Source organism: Haliotis asinina, chromosome 1 (genome assembly GCF_037392515.1).
Source record: "Haliotis asinina isolate JCU_RB_2024 chromosome 1, JCU_Hal_asi_v2, whole genome shotgun sequence".
NCBI lineage: Eukaryota > Metazoa > Mollusca > Gastropoda > Lepetellida > Haliotidae > Haliotis > Haliotis asinina.
The window spans coordinates 62,385,457-62,412,817 of record NC_090280.1 but is presented as its reverse complement, the minus strand read 5'-3'; the positions used below and the strand labels follow the sequence as shown (position 1 = coordinate 62,412,817).

The window sequence follows — 27,361 nt, the reverse complement described above, 5'->3', positions numbered from 1 at the left end:
CTTTTACTAGGATTTTTTTATTCCCTGGGCTAAAGCTACACCTTTGCCGTGACGCCATAAAGAAGAGTATCAGGAAATGAGATAATACCCCGTAAACCCTTAACAACCAGTACCTTCCATACTCCCCGTTTTGCCGGGGAACAAGATCGGGGTTACATTAGTCTTCAGCAACTTATGCTTGTTGTAAGAGGTGACAAACGGGATCAGGTAGTCAGTCGTAACCCAATCACGTAGATCGATGCTCATGATGTTGATCACTGGATTGTCATATTCAGACTCGATAATTTACACACCACCGCCAACCCAGTGAATGTCATCTCTTGTTGTCATTAGATTCGAATAGTTTTGACATAAATTGACCAAATTATAAATACTAGGATAATACAGGTAGATCATTACATATATTGAACGTGTTGGAAGTCCTCGTCTGACAACGAATATGTTACAGACTGAAAAACGTTAATTGGATACACGCGTCACCAATCACCTTATCAAATGCTACGCGACCACGAACAGCTGTACACTTATATATATGTGTGTGTGTGTGTGTGTGTGTGTGTATATATGTGTGTGTGTGTGTGTGTGTATATATATGTGTGTGTGTGTGTGTGTATATATATATATATATATGTGTGTGTGTGTATATATGTGTGTGTGTGTGTGTGTGTGTGTGTGTGTGTGTGTGTGTGTGTGTGTGTATATATATATATATATATATATACGGAGATAGGTAACACAGTGTATTTATAAGTTACGACGCTGTCGGGTGTGGCAAACGGAATGTTTTACAACTTTCGACATATAAACACCATTTAAACTGTTTCACTAATATATTCATAACGTACTCTAAGTGATGATATGTATGACAGATAAACGTGATACAGAGCAAAGAGTTCTTATTGACATGGGCACTTGGTTTCATCATGCAACATTGTTAATGGTTCCACTTTGTTGGATTATTGCTAAGAGCGACATAAATCGATCGAATCTCAATCTCGTTTCCTACAGTAATGTGCATCACGTTGCTTATATTATAATAAAGAAGCTGCATATCCATAAAACTGTCCCCACCGTTCAGCAAACCAACTGCTAAATACCTCTCGAAGTTCACTATGGTTAGTTAGCCCCGCGTTTAACTGTGTACTGTATATTTTCAGCTTTGACTGGACGAACGTTGGACTGCATCCTTTTGCCTAGGTTAGACCACTGACTGTGGAATAGGTCTGTTTCCACATTTAGGCACCACTTTAAGGTGCTTTACAGCCAAGCGCGCCACTTCGTTCCTTGGGTAGGGGCGATTTGGGTTCAAAAAGGTGAAGATCGTCAGTTAATAAATTTTATCATCTTGAAGAAATCAAAGAAAGTAGAGCTGCAATTTTTGATAACCATGAAAAACATAAATGGTTCCAGCTTTTTTTTATTATTGCTAAGAGCGACGTAAATCGAATCTCACTCACTTAATGGGGTTATTGCATTGATTTTATTTTAGGATGAATGCTGCATGTGGTTGAATACATCGTTTTAGGTTGCGCTCGTGCTATCACAATGCCTTATTTGTCATTACCCCCCTCCCCACTAATAATAATTGGTTGATATCATTAATATAAGTTGTATTTGTCATTACCCCCCTCCCCACTAATAATAATTGGTTGATATCATTAATATAAGTTGGTTAAGACAATTCCAGTTCAGTGATGGCATAAAATATGTAATTCCTTCAGTCACTTCACAAAATGAATATTTCTGGTACTTCACATTCAAACAGTATGCCAAAGGAAAGTCTACATCTATCTTAAATTTCTCTAAACGTCAAAACAAACAATGGCAAGGACATTACTAAAACATTTTCTACTGTTGAGAAACCACGAATGGCGATTAAGCTCAAGTTTGTAGTCATTCATGCCCAGACAGGACTGAATTGTGGGTAATATCGCTTTCTCGCTCTATCGCTTTCTCGCTTCCTTGTTCCATCGCTTTCTCGCACGATGATATCGCTTTCTCGTCCCCTGCTATCACTTTCTCGTCTCGCGATATGGCTTTCTCGTCTCGCGTTATCGCTTTCTCGTCTTGTGCTATCGCTTTCTCGTCTCGTGTTATCGCTCTCTCGTCTCACGATATCGCTTTCTCGCTTTCTGGCCTCCAAAATTTATGGCGAGAAAGCGATGGCCCAAATCAGCTACCATAGATATTTAGTTATCAGCCCACCTTTCCCAGACATGTGACGGGCTGATGATAACAGTAGAGAGACTGTAGTACGCATGAGTCCAATCCGGACATTTCAGACATACGACATTTTGGGGTTCTACTTTTGCAGATCGACATTGGATTCCGTTTAGAAAACCAGGTAACTAATTACTTTCACGATGACCTTGAAACCTCTGTAATTCCTTAATGAATCAACTTTTTGAAAAGTAAATAAATGTCAGGTCTAATGTTCTTAAAGGAAAGATTTGTTCTAAAACCGTTATCATTTTGTCTTTGACTTCGTGTGAAAAATGGGTAAAACAGAAATATTTTGGTTGTTGTGACTCTGACCTGCATAAACTAAACATTGTTTATTTACGTGTTTTGTGTTGTATGCGGGTGCACTTTGGTTAAGTCCTTTAAATGTTTGATTAAATTTCGTATCTGCATTTTATGGTAATTATAATCCGACTTATGCTTGAGGAAATTCCCTAGAGCAGAGTCCATATCTCTCATGACCGACATACGCCTAATTGCAAAAGAATGCATTTATCTTTTTAACTGAAATGTCATCGTGATAATGCTCCTTGTTACCACTATTTGATAGCGATTCATAACTACAGGCTCTTATGCAGTCCACTTTGCCTTTATCACTTTTATGTGAACGGTTTTATCGGCTATCGGTTTTGTTTTCATTATATGTCCAGTAACCTGTTTTATTTTGAGACAATAACACTTATACGCGTTTAGGGATTCAGTATGCTACCAACCTTATTTGTCGTAGTCAAACTGCTCCTGGCATGTCAAAACTCCTGCTATCACTATTTGATAATCTCATAAATTCATGCTTTGTCACCGTGTCTCACTGTGTTAATCACAGGATTGTCTGGATCAGACTCGATTACTTACAGATGTCTTCATATAGCTGTAATATGGTAGATGATAATGCAATTGTCAGGATGGACTCTAGCAGAGATTTGGGGAGATGTGGAAAAGGATTAGTGGCTATATTTTCACCTACCACCGGAAAAATAGGTCTTCTGCAACCAGTTCTTGCCAAAACCGGTGACTATGCTTGCTGTAAGAGGATCGGGTGGCCAGACTCGCTGACTTGGTTGACACATGTCATCGGTTCCCAGTTGCACTGATCGATGTTCATGCTGTTGATCACTGGATTTTCTGGTCCAGACTCGATTATTTACAGACCGTCGCCATATGACTGGAATATTGCTTAGTGTGGCGTAAAACTAAATTCACTCGCCCACTCCACTAACCATTCATAACGGGTATGGAGAGAGGCTAAATGGCTGGTCATGTTTCATAAATAAGCAATCTGGGGTAGCAATAAGAAATATGACTAATATTTAACAGAAACATTGGGGCAAAATATTGTTCAAGTTTCTTTTTACTTGCTATGTTTTGGTTCTGTTAAGGATCACGTATGAAGAGAACTATACTAGTCAATGACCTGTTTCTCTTAGGGAGCCATCATAGGTTGAGGTGGGAGTTTGTGGTAAATCTTAGATGTTTTCAGTTACAGTGCAAAACTGTATGTGTGAATTAAATTATTATTGTTTGCAACATATGTCATATTTGGGATTTCACAAATTCAAGTACTTTTTTGGATTGAGTCCCATCCGCACCCTCAGAGTCAGGCACCTAATCGCCAGCACACACAGTCAGCCGTCTAACCCGCTCAGCCACCGCGAAATCCCAAATATGACATATGTTGCATTTGACCACTTTCTACATGGCATCATGTAATCATGTTATGTCAAACTGATCATGACATCTTTATTTAGTAAATACTTTAGTGAGGCAGTTTATTTTTGTCGATAACATCCCAGTTAGACACTGACATACTGACCACCACCCTGCTCCCCCACACAGCCAAACATTTACATATCTCTGACCTAGTTACATGGTCGTTCGATATCCCACACAGGAACATGTCGCCAGTCCAGACTCGCAGGGACTGTCCGTTTCAACAACGTGTTAAACTAGAACTCATTCTGTCACAGTTTCTTTCACACAGTGTTGTCAACGTAGCTTATCTGTTGGAATGTTTCGGTTTTGTTTGTTTAAGCATTGTAAGTGTGTCAGTGGCTATGGCAATGTCAGCCCAAGAGATAGCGTGTTCTACCGCAGGCGAATGAAATCGCCTACCTTGGGTGTTACCGTTTCAGTGACATAGAAAATGCATTTTGTTAGGAGTTTTGTAACTCCCCAGTGCTCAAATTGTTGTTTTATGGTACTCACTATACACAGTTAATTAACATTAGTACCCTAGGGGTTAAACCGTTCGCTGGGCACGCGGGTTCGATTCCCTACATGGGTACGATGTGTGAAGCCTATTTCCGGTGTCTCCCGCCTTGATATTGCTAGAATATTTCTAAAAGTGGCGTAAACCATAATTACTCAGTCACTAAAACTGCACTGGCTGTTTATTTGCAGGTTCCGAGCGAAGAATCGACACTGGGTGTCCAGTATCTATGTTTGACTTAAGACACGACATCAACGAGGATCCGTAATTCCCAGAACATTGTATCCCGAAGGTACTCAAGATGTCACTGGTGAGTTCCTGATCTCAACATAATGCTGAGTCACAACAAACTGCTCCAGTGGGCTAAAATCATGTAATAACCACCAAAAATCCATTTACCTTTCACCAAGTTAGTTACCCACCTGTACTAAAACCGTTTCGTGAACACCTGGTGTCTGAGCCTTAATCACAGATCGTTTGGGGCGTCTACGTTACTTGACAAATCATTTTGAGAGTCTCGTCACATTGCATTAACATAATAAAAAGCATCGGAGCTGTAACTACGGCCCCTTTAGCATCTATGTCACTTTGTATAAACGCAGGGAAGACGCAATTAAGTTATCACACATTACTGTTGATAGTCACTCTCAGTCACTCAGTCGAAGAATAGCCAATCGAAACAAATTTTATTGTGGTTTTAATTGAGTGAGTGAGTTTAGTTTTACGACGCACTCAGCAGTATTTCAGTCGTGTGGCAGCAGTGTGTAAATGTCTTGATCCGACAATCCTTTGGGATTCGATGACATGTGTCAACCAAGTGAGCGAGTCTGATCACGACTTCCCGTTAGTCGCCTATAGCAACTGAAGATCAACCCTAATCCGGATCTTCACGGGGTATGGCTTAAAGGACATAACAATTTTAGGTGCAGAAATATTTACCAATAGTTCGCTGAAAGTCATTGATCACAACAGGTGTTCGCGATAACGGCGAGATCACCTTGTCCCCCTGGTACCTTATGCCACTTAAATCATTTGCATAAAACATATTTCACCTTTTTGTGTTTTATGTCTGAAAAATACATAATTCATTGTTCCAGGGCACAATGTCTGAGATTTCCCTCGTATCGGATATGAAGGATGTTCTAACCTCCTGTCCCGTCTGTTCCAAGCCTTTTGACGAAAGCTACCGTCTACCCCGGCGCATGCCATGCTGTGTTGAAGCCGTGTGTGAACCATGCCTCGCACCACTCTACTCCAACGGGCGCCTCACATGCCCACTCTGTCATCGGCAACACAGTGGCTACAAAGGCGTACAAACCCTGCCGGTGGAACAACTCATCCTGAAAATGCTGTCCCAGATTAACGTCAATAAAAGTCACCACCTACCATGTACCTACTGCCCCCTGAACAACATAGCAATAGCTAAGTGTGGCCACTGCAGCGTTCTTCTCTGCCAGGCCTGCCTGAAGACTCACTCCAGGAACAAACTACTCAAGGACCACAGTGTTATACTGTTTGAAGACATCAGAGCACATCGGATCAACGGGCCTGGAAGCTTGTCCCGGACTATGAGCCTCCAGTCCATGAACCTCCTGAGTCAGTTGAAGGAGAAGGACGAGAGTCTCCGAAGTCGGATGGTGGAGCTTGAGGAACTGCAGAAGAACGTTGCTCTGTCAAGGAAGAGGGCCACGGAGGACATCAACAGGTACTTTGAAAACCTGGCGGATGAGATGGATCAGAGGAAAGCCTTACTGCTCGCCCAAGTCGAAGAACGGGCAGATGAGGAGGACACCATTCTTGCTCGTGTCATCGCGTCAAGGAATGATCTGCAGGAAAGAATCAAGAAAATCACCAAGAACTCTAGAAGTCGGAAGGTTAGAGGCTGGGTCTACTCAATGAGAATATAGTTCATTATTTTGCCTGTTAAAAGAGAAACGCTTGCTAGATTAATTAAATTTGTATTAAATTAGTATTACCGCTGAAAGGACTTCCTACACAGACTGGTCCAAACATGGTAGTGTCTGATGTCAAGTGAGGGGTCGTTAAGTCTTGTGTATTTCACCACGCAGCAAAGAGATACAAAGTTACAATTCCCCTTATGTTACAAAGTAAACTTTCATAAACAGGAATATATTTTCATTAAGCCGTAAACGAATTGATAAGTGGATGAGATGATGTATGATGATCCTTCTCACCCGGGGCTTATCTTAGTATCCAAACAGGTTGGCCACGACAGTTATCATCAAAACATGTGCGATCGTTTATGTTCAAGAAACAATAAATATATTTTAATACAGAGCCTTTCCTCATCTGATATCTGGGACCTTCTGGCCGAGTATCCAGAGGACGTAGAGTTTCACAGGAAGGGCGTCAGCTTCGTCACCTCAAACGCTGAGCACATATCATCCCTCATCAAGGCCACAGGTCTCGTTCGGACTGTCACCTTCATCCCAGCAGACAAGCCCGATGTAATCCCTGATGCTGTCCTGTACAACAACATCCACGTGGAGGCTGCTGATGGTTATGATGGTGAGGATTCAGGAGCATAACATTTTCTGTCGAGTCAGCAATATTTCTTGTAACAAAGAAAGTGAGTTTCGTTAAGGTCTTGAAGTTCATGATTGCAAGTATCACCATAGTGTGAGGGATGATGGAGGTCCTGGAATAGTGTCTTTGGTTAAACCCCCACAGGGATTTGATTTAAACCAGGGGTATTATTGATGTGAATGGACAATGATCTCCTGTTTATTGACGTTGCAGCCCTGAAACTGAAAAGTGAAAATAATGAATTATCACAAGACTTTTACCTGTCCAGTTGTTAATAGGCTGTTGATGTTGATGGCAAGGATTATGGCGATCCGTGTGCGTTTTGGTTAAACCCCCCACAAGGATTACATTTAATCCAGATGATATCTGGTTCGAAACATGTCTCCTGTTCATTAATGTTGCAACTCTGTTGATTTTGAAAACATTCAAATGGTATTGGCAGCGTCAATCACTTATTTTATAGGCAGTTTTAGAATGGAGAAGTCATGGAGGAAGAGCAGAAAAGAAGGAAGAGGAGAAGCATTTGCTTAAGTGGTTGTATTTGACTGGGCGAATAATATCTGTAATTGAAGTGGGTTTGGGTGTGACGATTGTTTTGAAGGAGACGGGGGAGCAGTTACCGCTTTAGTACAATGTGTAAAGTATTCAGTGTATGCCGGACTTAGCTGCATCAGTAGTACATCCTTGTAAAATGAAAAGTGAAAAAATGACTGTCTTATCTGCCCAATAGTAAGGAGCGTTCTAAAGACATTGCATCAAGTGTATGTTCGGAAAGATGACAGTATGCATTTTGATTCATTGTTGATGATCACCTTGACGTAATGTCAGCATTATTATTCCATATTTTTTCTACAGCGAACGATGGGATTACCGGAGTTGTCTCCCATGCCACTGTTAGGAATGAACAGACATGTAAGTCTTACACATAGAGTGAGATGTGTTAACACTTTGTTTTGTTTGCTATAATATAAATATAATTTAATGTATCAACAGAATCCCTGTCATATGATGATGTCCTGCAAATAATGGTGTCTGGACTACCAATTCCTGTGTTTGATATGATGAGCATCAATATAGACATTCTTTTTATAAATATTTTCATGAACTTAGTCGTACTTGACCATCAGGTCCCCTACAACTAACAATAGCTTAGAATTAAGACAGCGGGTTTTGAGAAATCTAGAGAAGACAAACTATTGTTTGATATTAATAGCAATGTCGCACTTGGTCTGGTTATCTCGTGCTGAGGTATGTCAAAATCTTATAACATACATATTCCTTCTCTGTATGTGCCTTTTTTTCCATTTCAACCAGGTTGCCTTGGAGACAAGATTGTTGTCTTGGAAACTGAGCGGTGTCCTCTGACAATCAACTGTGAGTGTTAATAAATCAAATTTATAAATATACAATTTAAGGTTTTGTTCTGTTGCATTAAATCATAGTGCATATTTTAGTTCACATGTCACATGTACATTGATCCTTTCAAACACATAAGAACATTTGAACATAATCAATTTCATTATTGAGAGTGGGTGAGTGAGTGGGATTTACAATATTTGACAGCTGTATTTACGATATTTCAGCATTAACAGCCATATTTACAATATTTCAGCATTAACGGCTTCATTTGCGGTATTACAGCGTTAACAGCTATAATTACGGTATTTAACACAGTTTGATGTAGGAGGAAAGACCACATTAATACAGGTCTTTTGTGATTATTAATTTGGTATAGTTCACAAATAGATATTTGGTATTCACAAACCAAGTAACGTAATCAGAATGAACCCGGATTCGAACCCATTACCACTGGTATCTCCGCACAGCACACTGTAGCTAATTGACCACGTTAGGGATCAGTGCGCAAATGATAAATTTACATGCCCTTAATATAAATTTAACTTAAATGCATCAATTTGAACGCTGAACTCACGGAGAATGCAGCAAATATTTGGAGGGGCTGCAAGGTAGCCTAGCGGTTAAAGTGTTCGTCCGTCACGCCGAAGACCCGGGTTCGATTCCCCGCATGGGTACAATGTGTGAAGCCCATTTTCTGGTGTCCCCCGCTGGATATTGCTGGAATATTGCTAAAAAAAAGCGGCGTAAAAATAAACTCACTCACTCACTCAAATATTTGGACGTCTTATTTTCAGGCCCTTACCTAGAATGGGATACCAGCACTGCCAGCAAGATGATCACAACCTCAGGGACAGTAATCACAAACGCTCGACCGGAGCGTCCGCTAATGAACACCGGGTGTCGCGTTCAAGCAGAGAGACACGTCCTTGCATCCAGACCCCTGTTGATGAGGAATGACGAACGCATCATGTTCCAGCTGAGGCTGAGCTACACGGTGAAGATGCTACTGCAGAAGAATAAGATGTTGTTCGAGGCATCACTCAGTGACACTCCCATCGAGTCTTCATGGAACCAGCCAAACGGTCTCAGCGTCAACATAGCCTCCTCCACTGACCAGCTTTGTCTTAGGGTCGTCTACGACAACAAGCTCCTTGAAGACACGCCCATTGCCAAGAACGAGGTTGGTGTGTCACGTGGTCTTCATCTGTGTTTTCTGCTGAACACTGCCAAGAACGAAATCCATGTGATCAACGCTGAGGATGAGAAAGTGATCAGCACTGTGACCGACGTTGACATGGACAGGCCGTTGTGGGTGATGACGATGCTGTCGTGGCCATCATGGACCAACATGGCGGTAGCTATGATATCGGGAACTAGAGTGGACGTCACAAAAGACATGTACAAGTTACTCGCGTCTCTGGAGTGACAGCTCGAAGTCGCCCCACAACACTGCCATCTTGCGAGTAAGCCACACAACTCAACGTCATCATGCTCGCAAAACTTCACTTCAAACGTGTGATTTAAGTTTCAAATAATTCCTTTCCGTCAAAACCTATCATCGATTACTGGTTGTACATTGATCGTACTTTTTTCAGATGACTTTTATTTAGAGACTTTTCCAGAGAGTGAATATTTATTTCTGTAACTGTTTCAAGTTATGAATTGAGGCGGCTGGGTTAAAGTGGTTAAAGCGTTCGCTCGCCACTCCTAAGATCCGAGTTCGAGTCCCCACATGGATACAATGTGTGAAGCCCATTTCTGATGTTATTTCCTCGGTAATATTGTTAGAATATCGCTAAAAGCGACGTACAACTAAGCTCACTCAAGACATAAATCGCGGGAGCATAATGTAGAACCCACAAATCATGTTCATTACACCAAGTGAACGCATTATAACTATTAACCATTTTATATATTTTTAAAATCATATTAAACCCTTTCAACCCCTTTATCCTTCGGTTGCCTATTGCGTTTTCTCTCAAATCAAATACTAAAATAATAAAATTGCAAGTCATAGTAATCGACAGAACGTCCGCTTTCAAATATTGAATGTCAACGCTAAAACGTGATCAATCTTGATCAGCTACTAAACTGATTTCTTTGAGCGTAAAAGAAAAATAGAGGTGAAAGTTATGTGGGGGCGTCATTGAAATGAGTTGGGGAAAACAGGTGTTCGAGAAATCGGGTCAGAATTTAGTCGGGACAAATGGGATGTGATACTTTGAAAAAGGAGAAGAAACACCAAGACAGCACATGAGAGAATATGCTACTTTGCTATCATGAGCAGCCGTTAAAATACATCACTTGATGAAATGTACGGTAAACTCAAAATATAACATCTGCATTATAGACACAACACTATTGCTCAGTGGAAATTGGTATTTCTGAATTGTTGATACATACTAACAGAATTTATATATCATTGATGTGAATACATTTATGCGTGTTTTAACGTACAGTGTAATTTATGTACATGTTTCCTTCAAGTTAATTCCACCTGTGAAGATCCGTGTTGGGAACTGGTCTTCAGGAACCCACGTTTCTCATGTAAGGCGATTAACAGGATCGGGTTTTCAGACTCGTTGACTTGATAAACACGTGATGCTATCCCAACTGCGAAGATTGATGTTCTTGTTGTTGATCACTGGTATATCAGGTCCATGCTGTACGTTAAACAACAAACAACCCAGTTAAGTTGTTTCTCATTATGAACACCTTGTTCCGTTATATTGTATAACACGCTTCCTAAAATGTTAGAAGTAGATTGTAAAGCCATATTTACAAACTATATGTACATTTACATTTCATGGAACTGTGCCTTTTCAGTCGTTCACATATATAAGAATATAGTTTAATGTTACTAAGATACATTTCTAACCATATGTATATTCACGATTTAAATAAAAACTGTAAAGAAAAGTAACTGTTATTATTTATAAAAATGTTGCATCAGTGGTTAAATAAAAAAGTGAAATCTTTCTCGGGCATCGATAGGCGCGCCACTTTTATTTGTGTGCGTAACAATTATTTATTGTCATTTGAAAAAGATAAATTTTGACTTGGCCACGTCCCGATCATCCATTTGTCCACAATAAGAACGAGTGTCTGCAAGAACGCGTGTGACTGAATCTACAACTCATTAACACGAGCTAAACTTCCCAGGATGTATTTCTGAGTGAAAAAAATAAAAATGTGTTCCTCCCTCGTCACGTTTTCCTATTAAAAATAAAAAATAAGGTCCTACCGCCCTCGTCACCTATAAACAAAATGTGCCCGAGAGACATTTATTATTTTTGATGCAGCCTAAGGGTGGTCGGTTAGGTCTGTGGTAGAAGCATACGGTCGCACGTAAGAAGGTCATGTTGTCTCTCCTCCCCATGATATCACTGGAATGTTGCTAAACCAGTTCTGGACAAAGTAAACGGTGGCAACATCAACACGTGTCAGCTGATATCACAGACACCAGCAACGGTATGCAAACTCACAGGCAAATGTGTTTTAACTGCATTTAAAACGCTGGTCTGTATAGGTGTATAGGTATATAGGTATAGGTGTGTAGGTATATAGGTATATAGTTGCATTGCACTTGATAAACCTATAGTAATAAGTACCCGAGACCAGTTTCCATATACATGTATATGAAGTTATATCCATAAGAATACTCTCTGAATGACAGCACCAGAAGTGAATATGAAGTCTATATATATATATATATATATATATATATATATATATAGAGAGAGAGAGAGAGAGAGAGAGAGAGAGAGAGAGAGAGAGAGAAAATAAATCAAAATTATTTTACACAGGATATTTTAATGCTGAATGATCATGCAAAGCACACATAATTCTACAGTAAATTGTTTATCCGCCAAAAAAGCCAAACTAGGTTAGTTCCGTATCACAATTTTAAAAGGTTTTGTCGAAGGTCCTGTGTATATTGAAGACGGAATGAAGTCAGTGAAGCATCAGTAAAATATACTAATTCCAATTCCGGTTTTAGGGATGTCAGTCACGCGAGTCCGGTCCTGAGGTGAACTAACATGGTGGTGCTGTACGTGCCAGAAAGATGGAAACTTGGAAGATGACACCTGAGAGAAAACCGCAAAACAGCAATCGAGTTTCTTGACGATGAAGCTCATGTATTATAAGTCGTTAATGCAGCTGCATGATGCATGGTTTGATAATGTAAACAAAATGTGCTACAAAAGTGTTACTATGTGCAAAAGTGATGTTGTGTCTGCATTTCTTATATGTTATGAAAAAATATATGAAAATAGAATTCAACCCTAGGTTCGGGTTGTACTGTTTTGGGCGATGGTGATAAACCGTGATAAGCTTACCACTACGATGCTATACATTTCACTAAGTCCCCCAACATCGGGAAACCCGCTACCCCTTTTGCAATAATAAGACCCACCCACCACTTAATCCCTTTGCTGTTCTACGGTCCCAAATGTCAGGAGATCATGAACATCGCGTACACAACGCACCTCCCATATCGCAGTTTTTCGTCTGTACAATCGATCCATCTCCAGAGCATATGCACTGCGTTTGTATCAATGGTAGATTGATAATTTAATGGGGTGGAGACAGCTGTTTTTTAGATCGTCGGGGCTGCACACCATTCGGAAAAGCGGTGTGCACACTCATTTCCACCCGAGTTTCAATGACCATTTAACAAAATTCTTTCAGGACAAAAATGGGGTGGGTAGGGTGTAATGTTTCACACTAACAATCTCATTACGAATCCAGGCTGGTCTCCGCTCCGTCGATCGTGACTGGGCGTCTGTCCACCTTGGCAGACATGCCAATGTTCCATGTCGTCATTCAAATACCATAGTGGACCTGCATCCATTGTCACTACCAAGCTTCGTTTCAGGAATGTAAATTAAAGTTTAGATGATGTTTTGTAATTAATTGTAACCTTATTTGACCTTTGATTATTAAAAGAAATACACTTTTAAATCCGGAAAGTGAAAGCAAATCTGGAAAGCACATGACTTTCATTTAAGTAAGTGAAAAGTTGAATGCAAGGATAAACAGACTGTGATGTTTCATTCTTTCAAGATTATATAGATATACAGACTTTGTTTTAGTATATTTTATTACTTACTGAGGTATTTCTTTTCTTGGTACAACATGTAGCTGTCAGCTTAGTCAAAATACATATCAGCTTTGTTAAATACATGTCAGCTTTGTCAAATACATGTCTGTTTGTCAAATTACGTGTCTGTTTCTCAAAATACATATCAGCTTTGTCAAAATACATGTCAGCTTTGTCAAATACATGTCTGTTTGTCAAAATACATGTCAGCTTTGTCAAATACATGTCGGTTTGTCAAATTACATGTCAGCTTTGTCAAATACATGTCTGTTTGCCAAATACATGTCTGTTTGTCAAAATACATATCAGCTTTATCAAAATACATATAAGCTTCGTCAAATATATGTCCGTTTCTTTGTCAAATACATATCAGCTTTGTCAAATACATGTCTGTTTGTCCAAATACATATCTGTTTGTCAAAATACATGTCTGTTTGTCAAACACATGTCTGTTTGTCAAAATGCATATCAGCTTTGTCAAACACATGTCTGTTTGCCAAATACATGTCTGTTTCTTTGTCAGATACATGTCTGTTTGTCAAAATACATGTCTGTTTGTCAAATACATGTCTGTTTGTCAAATACATGTCTTTTTGTCAAAATACCTGTCAACTTTGTCAGATACCTGTCAAATAGAAACAACAGTTAATGTAGAAGTCTTCAAAAAGAAATAAAAAATCGAACATTTTTTTTGGTAGAGCAATTTCCCTGGGAATGCAGACAGGTGTTTATATATATCACACCGTTTTGAGGGACAATCAGCCATGCTCTTTCTACCAAGATTTCAAAGACCGACATGCGACATAGGTTAAATAAAGACTACGATATATAATGATTCGGTAGACTTTCAAAAAGGTTTTATGGTAGGCATGGTGAGGAAATGTGACAAAAATATTTCCAATGCAAGTTTCTAATTTACAAAATATTTCAGTCTTCAGTTCAGGTAAACTACTGACTTGCCTTTGTGTTTATTGCAGGTGCCACAGTTGGGCGAGGTTTCGCCCAAACTTAAATACACTTTGCATCACTATATGACAATGATCCATGAATATATGCTCATGGTATAGTTGGAAGTAAATGTTTTAGGAACATAGTATTCTTTGGTCGTTTTTATTTGTTTACACACTGGATAACCAAAGACGAGGAGAGAGTGAAGTATTTATTAAACAGGTGTGATTGACACGTTTGTCATACCTTTGAGGTCTGCTGTCTGTCTCACGCTGCATGCCTACGTTACCGTTCCTCTCTGCCACTCACTATCCACGCAGAGCACGACAGTCTTATCTGAATGAAACTATAACTGTTTCTACAACTTGCATGTTTGTGTGACCATGAACACTGAGTTACAGCGAGTGACACTCGTAATAAAAACGCAGAGTGGTGTAGGCGACGCCCTTCTTTCAAGAGTCTAGAGTATACGTAATTCCACAGTAGGTTGTAAACCGTCCACAGACGACACCCACAACTTGTGACAGTGACAACTGACGACTTTAAAAGTCAATGTCATAGCAGGTCACACTGACGCCTGACGCCTGACGACATCCACAGTCGGTGACCCCTAGCAGACGACATCTCAAGTCGTCGACATCTAAAACAGTGGCACTAGCTAAGCCATCATATGTACATGTTTTTCCTTCTCATATATGTATGAAATCCAAGCACATCTTTCATTCCACCGGATAACCTTTACTTGTGAAAGACTTGTCATGACTTGTTGTTTGCATGTAATTAGTTGCTGTGGTGGCACTAAGAACTGGTCTTCAGCTACCCATATTTGTAAGAGGCGATTGAGCGGATCGCGTGGTCATGTTCGCTGACTTGGTCGACACATGTCATTGAACCCCATTTGCATTGATCTGTGTTCATGATGCTGATCACTGGTTTGTCACTGGGTCCAGACTGGATTATTTATAGACCGCCGTCATATAATTGGACTGTTGCCGACTGCGGTTTTAAACAAAGGTCTAACCAAAACGTGTAATCGTTGTCCTACAGAAACGAGAGCATGTTCCCACCCTGCACTGTCATTTCTGAAAACTACGCTTTCAGTTTGTCGATGACTGATACGTGATACATACATCGTAGAAATACTTAACCAGATAACCTTCTGGGGTAGTTCAGTTCCATGTAAACACTAACGGACTGGTTCATCAAAACACCACAGGTATCCAAATGGCTCTGGTATCTCTAAACACAAAAATCAAAGTGTTCAACGAGAGGAAGACTCTAAAGCTACAGAGTGTTCTGATAATGGGTTAAACTGGGTGTAATTGCGTTAGTGGTCCAGTAACCAGTACAGTCGAAACTCGAACATGGATGTGTGGAATCCCGCTATCTGGAACTCATTCGAACAATCCAAATTCAGCGTATAATTTTTATGTCCACTGATATATATCATCTCAGGATCACCCCATTTAATTTATCCTGCGTTTGTGTACTTTATCCTAGGTTTGTGATATTGCTCGTAAACATCTGGTGTTTACAGTATGTATACGGATGCTGTTCAGTATTTGATGTCAGACAGTTGTTTTTGAACTGATGGTACTTATTACACATTATCTTACCTCACGCATAAATATTTTTTTCCTGACTAGCTGAGCGCTCTTCTGTTATGTTCAATGTACACCACAGCCAAAGGCAACTCATTCCCAAATGAATGCAGGGTTTATATAAAATAAAAGAGTCTCACAAACTTTCACAAAACTTGAAACCGTGATCAAGTAAATTTGTTTCAGAGGTAACAGTGACGGATAACTCTAAATCAAAGTGAACGAATCTAGTACTTTCTGTCTTTTGCCCTGCGCGTTTATCAACGGAGGTCAATTACTAAACTATCGATATCCACACGTACTATCTGTCGATCGGTAGTTTTTTCGTTTATACCATCGATTAATTACTGTCAGAGACTCAGCAACTGATAGATCGATGATTTATCGTTACAACTGTATCTGGGGCCAGACTAGATGACCCGTCTCATTAGTCTGATGATGACCTGCCTCATAGAGCCGAGGGTTCTAGCAATAAAGCTGTCCGAGGCCATTTGCACCATGATAAGCTCGTTCTCGCTCCGCTGCTGATAATCTTAGCATAGTGCCTTAACAATATTATTATCTCAGTCGGCTGTTGGATTGTTGGATCATACATGCACGTGCAATCCAACAAATGATTATTTTCAGGATCCCAAACATATGAAATCTTAGGTATTTGGGACAATAAGCACTCAATTTTAGTAACTTGTTAGCTGTTAGTCACGAACAAAACCATTTTCAAAATATGTACGTTTCTTTCTCTACACTATGTGCTAAACCCAGGGCCTAGATTTGCGAAGTTCTCGAAGTTAAGATAGTTGTACGAGCCGGTAACATTAACATTAGCGAACGACTATCTTAGCTCGAAGAGAGCTTCGTAAATCTAGGGTCAGGTCTGTATTTCCTCTCCCACATGACGCCAATGCGCTGAGATATCACTTAAATACTGTTAAAAGTGGCATTAAACACGACTCACTCACTCACTCACTACAAATACTGTACTTCATGCTTACGTAGTATCTCTTACCCCGACCCTGTTCCCCCGCAACCCCCGCATCCCCCGCATCCCCCCATCCCCCGGCAAGGTTAACTATACTGTGTTAGAAATCAGTTTACCTTAAGGATAGTACGCCGAGTGTATATGTTTACTGTTATCTCACAAGGCCAACTGGCCGGACCCCATGGTGAAGCTATCCTATGTGGGTCGTGATGCATAAGTGAAAGATTGTCGACTCCACAGTATAGCGTTACACAGGTACTGGACTTACAGTTGTAATTTACGTGGTGAGAATACGACACCTGGATCACACCTGAGGTAAAGAATCTACTAGTGTTTATTTACAATGTTTGATACTGAAAGTTTGGTATCATATAAATAAGTCACGGTAACCTATTGGCATACATTATTGAGACGCCGAAAGAAAACAATCATAAAGTAATGGACAAATGAAACGATACCAAAAAGAAATCACTGATATTATAAAACGACGGTATATTCCAGGTGTGGGTTACTTTTGCGAAAAGGAAAGTGAATTTGAATAACAGGTGTTTATTTGATCATTTTTATACATTCATGTATGTCTGGCTCAGGTCGTCACAGTTCTTTCTTTATTACTGCTTGATAATTCTGCTTTAGAAAAGACGAATGTCATCGACACTACTCCACTGGTTAGTATTGTAACGTTCTTTGTAAATAGATGTTGGCCTTTATGCGATGAAGACACGACACTTTTATTCCTTGTATGCGGTGATTCAGTATGGCAAAATTCAAATGCATTGTGGTCCGGGACACCAGAAATGGGCTTCACACATTGTACCCATGTGGGAATCGATAACCGATTGGGTATGGTCCTTGTGGGGTACAAAATACAGTTTTTCAATATATGTGAAAATGGTCGGCACGGCACGGCACGGCACGGCACGGCACGGCACGGCACGGCACGGCACGGCACGGCACGGCACGGCACGGCACGGCCGCAGCCATATTACTAGAATGTGAGTGACTTCCATTGGCTTCAATGCTGGCAAACACTCTCCTAGGTACTGGTGACATCACGTAGGATGCGTCACTATTCTTCACGGAGGGACACAGTGAGTTCGTCCATGGTGTTGCGGTTGTTGTCGCCGAGGAAGCTGTCTGTCCATGATATCCCAAAGGTGCTCTGTGTGATTACGGTCAAGAGATCTAGGTAGCTGGGGTCATGCATGAACGTTGTTGTCATTAAGGAAGATTTGCAGCCTGAGGCCTGACATTGTCGTTTTTCCTGTGACTGCTGACGAAGGAATCGACACGGCAGCGCGTAGGACCTCATCTCTGTAAGGATTGAATGCTGGCAAACACTTAGTTCCCAAATTTCTTTGGGTCATTAGTTTGCTTCCGTAATCCTAGCGGAGCGTTTACTCATCTGTATACCCCTCCAGCTATTTGGACCCGTGTAGAGCCGGGTTAGGTTTTGCCTTCCACAACCCATGTTAACAGGCGACTAAAGGGATCAGATGGTCAGGCTTGCTGACTTGGTTGCTACACATCATCGTATCCCAGTTGTGAAGATTGATGATCATGATACTAATAATAATTGACAGGTCCTTAGTGGCATGAAACAACAAGCGAACAAACCCCTGTTATTTTGCCCTGTACTTCCGTTGGAATCTGTTACAGTGGACATTGTTCTTGCACTACATATTCTGCTTCTTTGTTGGCACAGTGCCAGACTCCAGTTAGCATTAATCGCGTATTACTTAAATGTAACACTTTAAACACCGGTTTTTGTTATAGTGTTCCTAAATTATCTGAGCTTTTTAGAATAGGTTCGAAACAGCTGAGTTTACCATATTAAAATAAATTCGAACAAAATAGGTTATTTTAGTGATTCAACGGTCCACTTTTACCTTTAAATGTGATGTTTGACTGATTACCTACATTGTCTCACATACTGTAAACAAACTTCTAAATGCCTCGCTCAGAAAGTCGTCGATGCGGCGTAAAGCAATATTCATGCATTCTGTGTTGTTACAGGTTGCAATGTCAGAGAATACAGACATCAAGAACGTGCTAACCGAATGCCATACCTGTTTGAAGCAGTATGACCTGAAGTCACGTGTCCCACGGCGCATGCCCTGTTGTTCAGAGACAGTATGTGAGCCTTGTCTCACTTCCTGTCAAACCAACGGCCGCCTAACCTGTCCCTTGTGTAATAGAGAAACACCCGAACACAAAGGTGTTTCAAATCTACTAGTCGATCCCTTCGTGAGCAAGCTGCTTTCGCTGAACACCACATCACCACTAGCTTGCACCTTCTGCTCTTTTAACAACCCTGCCGTATCGAAATGTTGCCAGTGCAATGCTCTCTTGTGTCAGTCCTGCATCAGCACCCATTCCCTGAACAAGCTCCCCATCAACCACGACGTCATCTCCATCGACTTAATCAAACAGCAACGTGCACTACGGTCCGAGACGTTGTCCAGGACACTCAGCCTCCAATCAATGAACGTTCTCGGTGAGCTAAAGGAGAAGGGGGAAGAAGTGATGACCCGGATGAAGCAGCTGGACGATGTCCTAAAGAACATCGGTCAGTCCAGGAAGAGCGCCGTGGGGGATATCAACAAATGTTTCGACAACCTTCAGAAAGAGCTGCAGGAAAGGAGGCAGTTCCTGTTGTCCCAGGTGGAACTGCGGGCGGATCAACACGCCAGTACTGTCAAACATGCCAAAGCTTCCCATCAGGTGCTGAATGAAAAGATAAGGAAGTTATCTCAGAACATATCAAGAGGTCGAAAGGTAGGTATGAGTGAGTTTTGCATGTGCCACTAAACACAGTAGTTACAATATTCTGACTCTAAACTAACAGTCTCTGATATGAACAAAACATATACTGAACAGCAAAAGAAACGCAACTCCGTTTTTTCCAGGCTTTTATACAGGAGACTAGTCTGTCATACAGACCCTGAAGTATAAATATCCAAGAAAGCCCACGCAAGTCTAGAAAATGTGGCAAGTCTAGATTTCCACAGCTTCAGGTCTGAAAATGAAGAAAGTCTCAGGGCTCCATTTCATTATATTTTTTTTCAATACGGACGTTTTTTCAGTAAAATATGTTCATTTCAGAGACTAGCTGTTAGTCTAACAGGAGACATGAACGCTTACTTTTATATGCGTTTGCTTTTTGCTGCTCAGTGTAGTTTACAGTTCGTAACTATGAAAAAGAACATTCTTAAATCTATAGTCAACTTCATTTCTGCCGATGCTAACAAGGAAGTTAGCAATTTTGCTCCATCTATTGCAATAATGGAGTTGTCTATCCAGTAGAAAGGTGTTCCAGCTACCAGGTGTCACTAATAAAATATAACATTAAAAATTGTGCCGGGACACTTTCTTCATCTTCAGTGAAGCTACAGTTATATGGACTTGCCAAAATTGTAGACCTTGATTGGCTTTCTCTGACATACCTGTTTCAGATTCATGATATACTATATCAGCATATGAGTGTATGGGTACATAGTCATTACTGCACAGTTTGCCTGTTTGCTGTTGGGGAGGAAATCCCGAAGTGATTCATACTGTTTTAAATCATTTCACGCTAGGGTTTTAGTGCTGAATAACCTAAATTTAGTTATGTAAGTAGGGTGGCACGTTCTGATTCTAACCCACCACGACCGGTGTTAGAATTGATCTTCAATAACCCATGACTGCCGTAAGAGGCGACGTGGTGATGAAGTGGTGCATATCGATTATTAGCCCACCGTGTTTTCGTGTCGGACAATAGTATACGCCGTGTTTATAAAACAGTTAGTTGATATGATTTTACGCCGCCTTTCAGCAGTGTTTCATCAATATTGCATCTCAGGACACCAAAAATGGGTTTCACACGTTGTACCTGATTTAGAAATTGTGCCCGGGCCACCGGCCGTGTTAGTCACCAGTTTTAACACTAGGCTACTCCAGAGCAGTGTTCGAAATAGTTTCCAAATTACGTACCCTAGCCTGTAAGGCCAGTGAAGCCTGAATGTTACAAGTGCACAATATAATTCACTAGCCCTAAATCTGAATATGGAAACTAAGCAATAGATTACAAAAAGGTGAATTACCATAAAAACACAAAAACCTATAAATGTGGAGTTTTACTGCCCCGACTGATTTTTTACGAGCCGCGGGCTAATGGCTATTTGGCACACGGGCCAGTGCCTCGGGATATTTACGCATACGATGTGGACGTAATGTTTCTGTTATTAAATACGTTGTTTGTTTGTTTGTTTGTTTGTTTGTGTGTTTGTTTGTTTGTTTTTGTTTTGTTTTTTTATTTGGGGGTAGGGGAGCGGAGGTGTCTCGTTATTAGTTCACGATTTCATACACATAGAGAACTGTGGGAATAAAAAGTCTGAATGACCCGCCTCATGTTACAAATGGTGTCGAAGAATTTGTCGCCATATCTTTTCAGATAGACACTCATGCATCAGAAGACATCTATTAAAACGTTTGAGGGAACATCAAAGGTTCCAGTAAGATTTCCAAACGATGCTCGATGGCGTCATTTGCATATTGATCATTCACTGGATATTATTTTGTCAAAGACAACACTTTTAGCTAAAGATTATCATGTCCCTTTACTGTAAACATTGAGCTTGAGTATATAAGCTAGGTTATGGATGTCATTAAATCTCCCCAAAAGCATTGTTTGTTTAAATAAATTAGGCGACGAGTGATTCTTTTACAGAAAAAACTGCTGATTTCTGTTTCAGTATTCTCATTCTGCAATCATCTCATTACTGCAAGAGACAGCCAAGGATGTTGAGTTTGCTCGGAAGGGTGTCTGCTTCGTTCCCTCGAACACCCAGCATCTCTTCTCCATCCTCCAGACAGCAGGGCTGGTCAGGTCCATCACCTTCACCCCAGTGGAGAAGCCCTGGGGAGTCCCTGACGCCGTCATATACAATGAAATATCCTTGGACCCTATCAACATCCCACAAGGCAGGTGCTCTGTACTCGAGAATCCAGTTGGCACTGATCTCCAATTCGTTCGTTCGTTCGCCTTTCAAAGCCGCGACCAGAAATATTTCAGCTTTTTAAACGGTGGTCTGTAACTAATCAGATCTAGACCAGCCATTTTGACCCAGTGGTTGATGCCATGAACATCGACCGAAATGTTAGTGCTGGACGATTGTGGATCAACGTACCATGGATCGACTTGGATCCTGCACTTTGAATTGTTATACGGGCTGCTAGACTCGCTCATGTCACCATGATATAGCTTTAAAGATATTCCTGAAAATATAACGCATTCTGATGCCAGGACACGGGGCTGGCATGATACATAAACTTTGTGGTCAGGGCACCATGTGTTCAAAGACAGACTGTGTTGTCAGGACGACCGGTTCCGCAATAACATGGGGAGATGGGGGATCCTAGAGGTTAAAGCGTTCGCTCGTCACTGCGAAGACGAGGATTAAATCCCCACATTGGTACAACATTGATAGTGTGCCCCGCTGTGATGTTGCTGGGATATAAAGAGGCGGGAAAATTCGCTCACTTACTCCCTCCCTCCCTCGCTGTACAAAAACACTTGACTGTCCCTCATCTTTCTTATTCTCTTCCAGTTTCGAATGGAGACGTTGGCTTTCTTTCCCACAGTCGAGCACACAGTGAACAAACATGTGAGTCTGCGGCAGTATCAGGGGTTCATAAATATTTTGAAAAGCCACATGTTAATTTTCCACTTGCCCTGATTTTATGACGCAATGCCTTATGTTAATGTTTACTTGACTATTTATCAAAGAGTGATAATTTCACTCTCTACTAGCTCTACTTTATTATTAGTGCTAACTGCAATAGCTTCATTATGAGTCCTTGGCAGTATGTTTCATGTTGCTATGACATCCAAAGTTGGTAATAGTTCACTTTAGTGACGTTGCTGGCAGATTGCATATGTATAAATTGATGTTCACACCGTTAGCTTGAATTCAACACAGAGCATTGATTACAGAACAGTCGCGTTTCCTGTTTACTGGGTTCCGTCCTGTTGCGCAACTTTGCGCAAAAACCATTCCAGAATTTTATATTGATTCATTTAACTGGTAACACAAATATTAATAAGTATGATTTGATGTGCCCAAACACTTGCATATTGCAAACCTACGCTCCGCCTAATCCTTGCAAACACGTCGTACACACAAGCCCCCGTGTCATTGCAAAGACTGAAGATTGTTTTTTAAATATAAAAATCTTTAGACGACCCCCGACTTGAAACGCTTTACTGTATAATATATCTAGACAAGGCCGGACAATTCGGTGTACCCCACCCTCCTGCTTTGCCGATCGCTATGCTGCCATCGCCATTTGTGTCAAGATCGTTTAGTTGAGGGTCAAAATCAGCTTTCAACATGACACGAGGGTCCGTGGTCCAACAGCCTGCTCTATCGCACAGCGCTCTCTGACAAACGGAAGCCTGGAAATAAGGAAAATGTCAAAACGAGGCTCTGCTGCCAGAAACCTTTGGCTGTCTGGTGCGGAATTGCTATTATATCAATATCATTGTGCGTTACAGAACTACACTGAATAAGAGCAAAAAAATTATACATAACAGGTATAACCAGTGAGTCAGACGCATTGTAAATCATTTTACGACCTCATCAAACACGGGCAGTCTGTGATTCCTTAGTAAGGCATGCTACCTCGACATAAACTGTAGAAATACGGTATTACCAAATGTTTAGAATCAAAATTCATTTGTAAATACCATACTCTTATGAACCAAGATATTGAAATTCAGTGTAACCAGAGCTGTTTGTGGTGTCTTTTTTCACTTTCACACGGCTGAAATGTAAGTCATCGTCTGAATAGGTTAATGAGACTCATGTTTCGGTATGTTTTCCAAAACATAACGCTTATGACCTTGTCACAATCAAAACATCTTTCAAAATATTTTCATGTTTTTGAAAATAATCCGAAAGCAAAAGCTGTATGTTTTTTTTATAGTTCAGTTTATTGAGTTTAATCATCCCCGTAAAGTGGCGCGTGACTTCAAAACCCGCGAGACTGAAGATGACAACACAATGTTGTATTAATGATGAGTGACAGGCGGTACCGTTTCTGGTAAAAAGAAAACGGATTGAGGAATCCTGTGTGATTCATATCAGAAAATACCCGAAGGTTTGCCAGGATTCCGGATTGTCTGTCATTTGTAAATCTAGATCCGGGTTAGAATTGGTCTTCAGGAAGCCATGCTTGTCGTACGATGTGGCTGACGGGATCAGGCCCGCTGACTTTGTTAGAAACATCTCATTTCCTAACTACGTAGATAAATATAATAGGGAGCATGGCTCATTTCACCGACGATTTCTTAATGTTCAGATGACGTCACGGTATCAGTGGCGTGTGACGTTATGAACACTGCATAACGTCATATTGAACAGTTTTCAACAATGATCCCTCTGTAAGAGGAAACTTACCTCTTTGATTTTTATAAACAAGACGTCACGCTGTGCTTTGTTTGATGTTTTAATCTGTATGACGTAGGTCTGGAAACAATCCGTCCGGAGAGGCAACCCAGTGATGAACAGTATGAGCATCGAAAGCAAATGAAATACGATGATATGTGATAACAAACTCTCTTACGTGAGGTTGCTGACAGAACCAATTCTTCACGGTAGCCCACTTTCTGAAGACGTTTAATGTTTGTTAAAGATCAATGGGGTTTCACTCGGTATAAACATAGAGTTGTTGAGTATGACGTCGCCCGCCTGAACACCCTTGTTGTGATGTTATCTGTATACTGATGAGTACTAAATGCATGATGTATAAGAGTATAATTAACTCGATGTTAATTAAACCAGTACATATATGTTTCAGGTTCACTCGGAGACCAGGTTGTTGTATTGAAGACTACCGGCAAAAATCGAACTCTCTTTTGTAAGTATAATTTGTTCTTTTACATCAGGCCGTTACTAAACAGATCTACAAGTGTTAAGAACAAATGACAGGAATAAACATTCCATGTCAATACACGTTATGACTGATTGGTCAGAGACTTCTAATTCTATTTAATCTTTTCCCGTTTAATATTCCACCAAATATGCGTGTTAACTGATAACCCCGTCATAGCCATGCTGAGCAATGCCGTACTACTTCAGGTAATATGGCATTCTAATTCCACAGTAACCAAGCCTAGTAAGTAAATCGACCCCAGCGACCAGAATGCATCGTTTTATTGCAAATTCAAATTCAGAATAGTATGGTGAATGTTAGTTGGTATAATACATGGGGTTTCTCACCGTGGTGATGTGGTTTGGACTGTATTTAAGGCATCAAGTTTCAAATGGGGTCGAGATTCGATAATTTACATAACTCCGCCACATAGCTGGATTATTATATGCCCGGGTGTGGCTTCAAACAACAAACAAACATATACCATTGAAAAAAGTATGGATATTGGATTTATAAGATTGATAAACTGTTTGCAAATGATATAGCCAAGGATGAAACAGATGATGAAAAAATAGGGTAAATGTGACAATTGCATTCCATCCTTTTGAAATGTTTCATCTGTATTGATATATATATTTATGTATATATTACTTTTTCTCATATGCATTGGTATTGGCGTAAGATATACCCGTAAAACGGAACATCCTCTAACTTTTTCATGGTATAGTTCCAAATGTAGCTATTTTGAAATGTTAATGTAGGAGAATTTATGTTCAAGGTCCGCAGTTAGAATGGGACACCAGCACCGCCAATAGGAGCGTCACTACATCCGGGCCTGTGATCACAAACACCAGACCAGAGCCGCCATTGTTCAACAGCGGATGTCGTATACAGGCTGACCGACATGTCATGACGTCCAAACCGTTGTTGATGAGGAACGGGCAGCTGGCCATGTTCCAGGTTAAAGTGAAGTATAGTCCCAAGATGCTGATCCAAGACAACAAGATGCTCTTTGAGGTGTGCCTCACTGACTCGCCGATAGATTCAGTCTGGAGTCAGCCGAGCGGTCTCAGCGTCAACTTGGCTTCCTGTTCACATCATCAGCTGTGTCTCAGGGTCGTCTATGACAATCAGCTTCTTGAAGACACGCCTGTTGCCCAGAACGAGGTCGGTGTGTCACGTAACCTGCATCTTGGCTTCCTGCTGAATTCCGCTAGGAATGAGATACATGTGATCGACGTTGAAGATGTTAGAGTCATCAGCACTGTAACGGATGTTGACTTTGACAACCCGCTGTGGTTGATGATGATGTTGGCATGGCCGTCCTGGGCTAACATGGCGGTGGCGCTTGCATCCGGTACAAGGATGGATGTATCAAAGGACATCAATAGACTTCTGTCTTCGCTTTAGCACTGGCAACTCTGATGAACACGGCAACATTTTGGAGAGTGCACAAAAACGTGCATACTTCTAATAACTTGATAAAATGTTATGCCATTTTATGTGAAAGGACAAGGCCGAATTGTGTATAAAGATGCGGCCGGACTAGATGAAAGGATACGACCCAATTATGTGAAAGGACAAGTCGAAATTATATGAAAGGATATGCCGGATCATGTAGATAGATAAGCCGGATTATATGAAACGATAAGGCCCATTTATGTGAAAGGATGAGTCCGAAGTATTTAAAAATGTAAGACCGGATTATATGAAATTATAAGGCCCAATCATGTGAAAGGGTAAAACCGAAGTAATGCAAAACGATAAGGCCGGATTATATGAAAGGATAAGGCCGAGTTATATTTTTAGCGGTCTATCAAACATAAAGTTTTTGCTATAATATATACCTCTCAAAACAGGTTAAGGATAGGGATAGGTTAACCCGAGTAATGTAAACATGGAAACATCATTCCTTTTGACTATTTTGTGTTAATGAAGAATTAGTTGACTACCACCGATGGTACACACTGGTAATTCAAGATGCGATTTTGAACACTCTCACAGGTATAGTCTGTGTGCACGATCATCCTGCACTTGGCTGGCTGTTATTGGTTTGTATTACAAGGAGTAAGAGCAGTGGGTCTCGGTGTGTTATTGAATGTGCATACCCAATTGTTACTATGATCGTTTGTTAAACCACTTACAAACTAAAATTAAATAAAGTGCAATATATGCATTACATGCATTTTTTTTTGTGTGTGTGTGTGTGGGGGGGGGGGGGGGGGGGGGGGGGGGGTTGAAATACACCAGCAATGCACCTCAGGAAAAACTCCTTCTTCAAACTGTACCTATTAGTAGACTCGAAATGGTCCCTCACCCCGACCGGCGAACACAGTATCCATTAGGCTAAGGCTAACTTCTCCAAGAGCGCAAGTACTGATATTAGTAACATATATAACATGTATGATACACCTGATTCTTGTATAATTTATACATAACAGAATGGTTTATATCATGAT

At 40.7% G+C, this 27,361-nt stretch overlaps 2 protein-coding genes across 2 annotated transcripts; both read left to right on the top strand.

Moving 5' to 3' along the window:
• The first annotated feature begins 2,191 nt into the window (after positions 1 to 2,191).
• Positions 2,192 to 11,558, top strand: LOC137281737 (uncharacterized). The gene is made up of 7 exons (XM_067813323.1): positions 2,192 to 2,344; positions 4,639 to 4,757; positions 5,545 to 6,321; positions 6,745 to 6,976; positions 7,850 to 7,906; positions 8,309 to 8,368; positions 9,148 to 11,558. Exons 2-7 carry the CDS (start codon positions 4,749 to 4,751, stop codon positions 9,777 to 9,779), a joined length of 1,767 nt encoding a protein of 588 aa, XP_067669424.1. The 5' UTR covers positions 2,192 to 2,344; positions 4,639 to 4,748; the 3' UTR covers positions 9,780 to 11,558.
• A 5,573-nt stretch (positions 11,559 to 17,131) lies between these two features.
• Positions 17,132 to 27,087, top strand: LOC137281727 (uncharacterized). Its single transcript, XM_067813296.1, has 6 exons — positions 17,132 to 17,300; positions 19,002 to 19,763; positions 21,722 to 21,950; positions 22,577 to 22,633; positions 24,828 to 24,887; positions 25,681 to 27,087. The coding sequence occupies exons 2-6, from the start codon at positions 19,008 to 19,010 to the stop codon at positions 26,310 to 26,312; spliced, it is 1,734 nt and encodes a 577-aa protein (XP_067669397.1). The 5' UTR covers positions 17,132 to 17,300; positions 19,002 to 19,007; the 3' UTR covers positions 26,313 to 27,087.
• Positions 27,088 to 27,361: the final 274 nt, after the last annotated feature.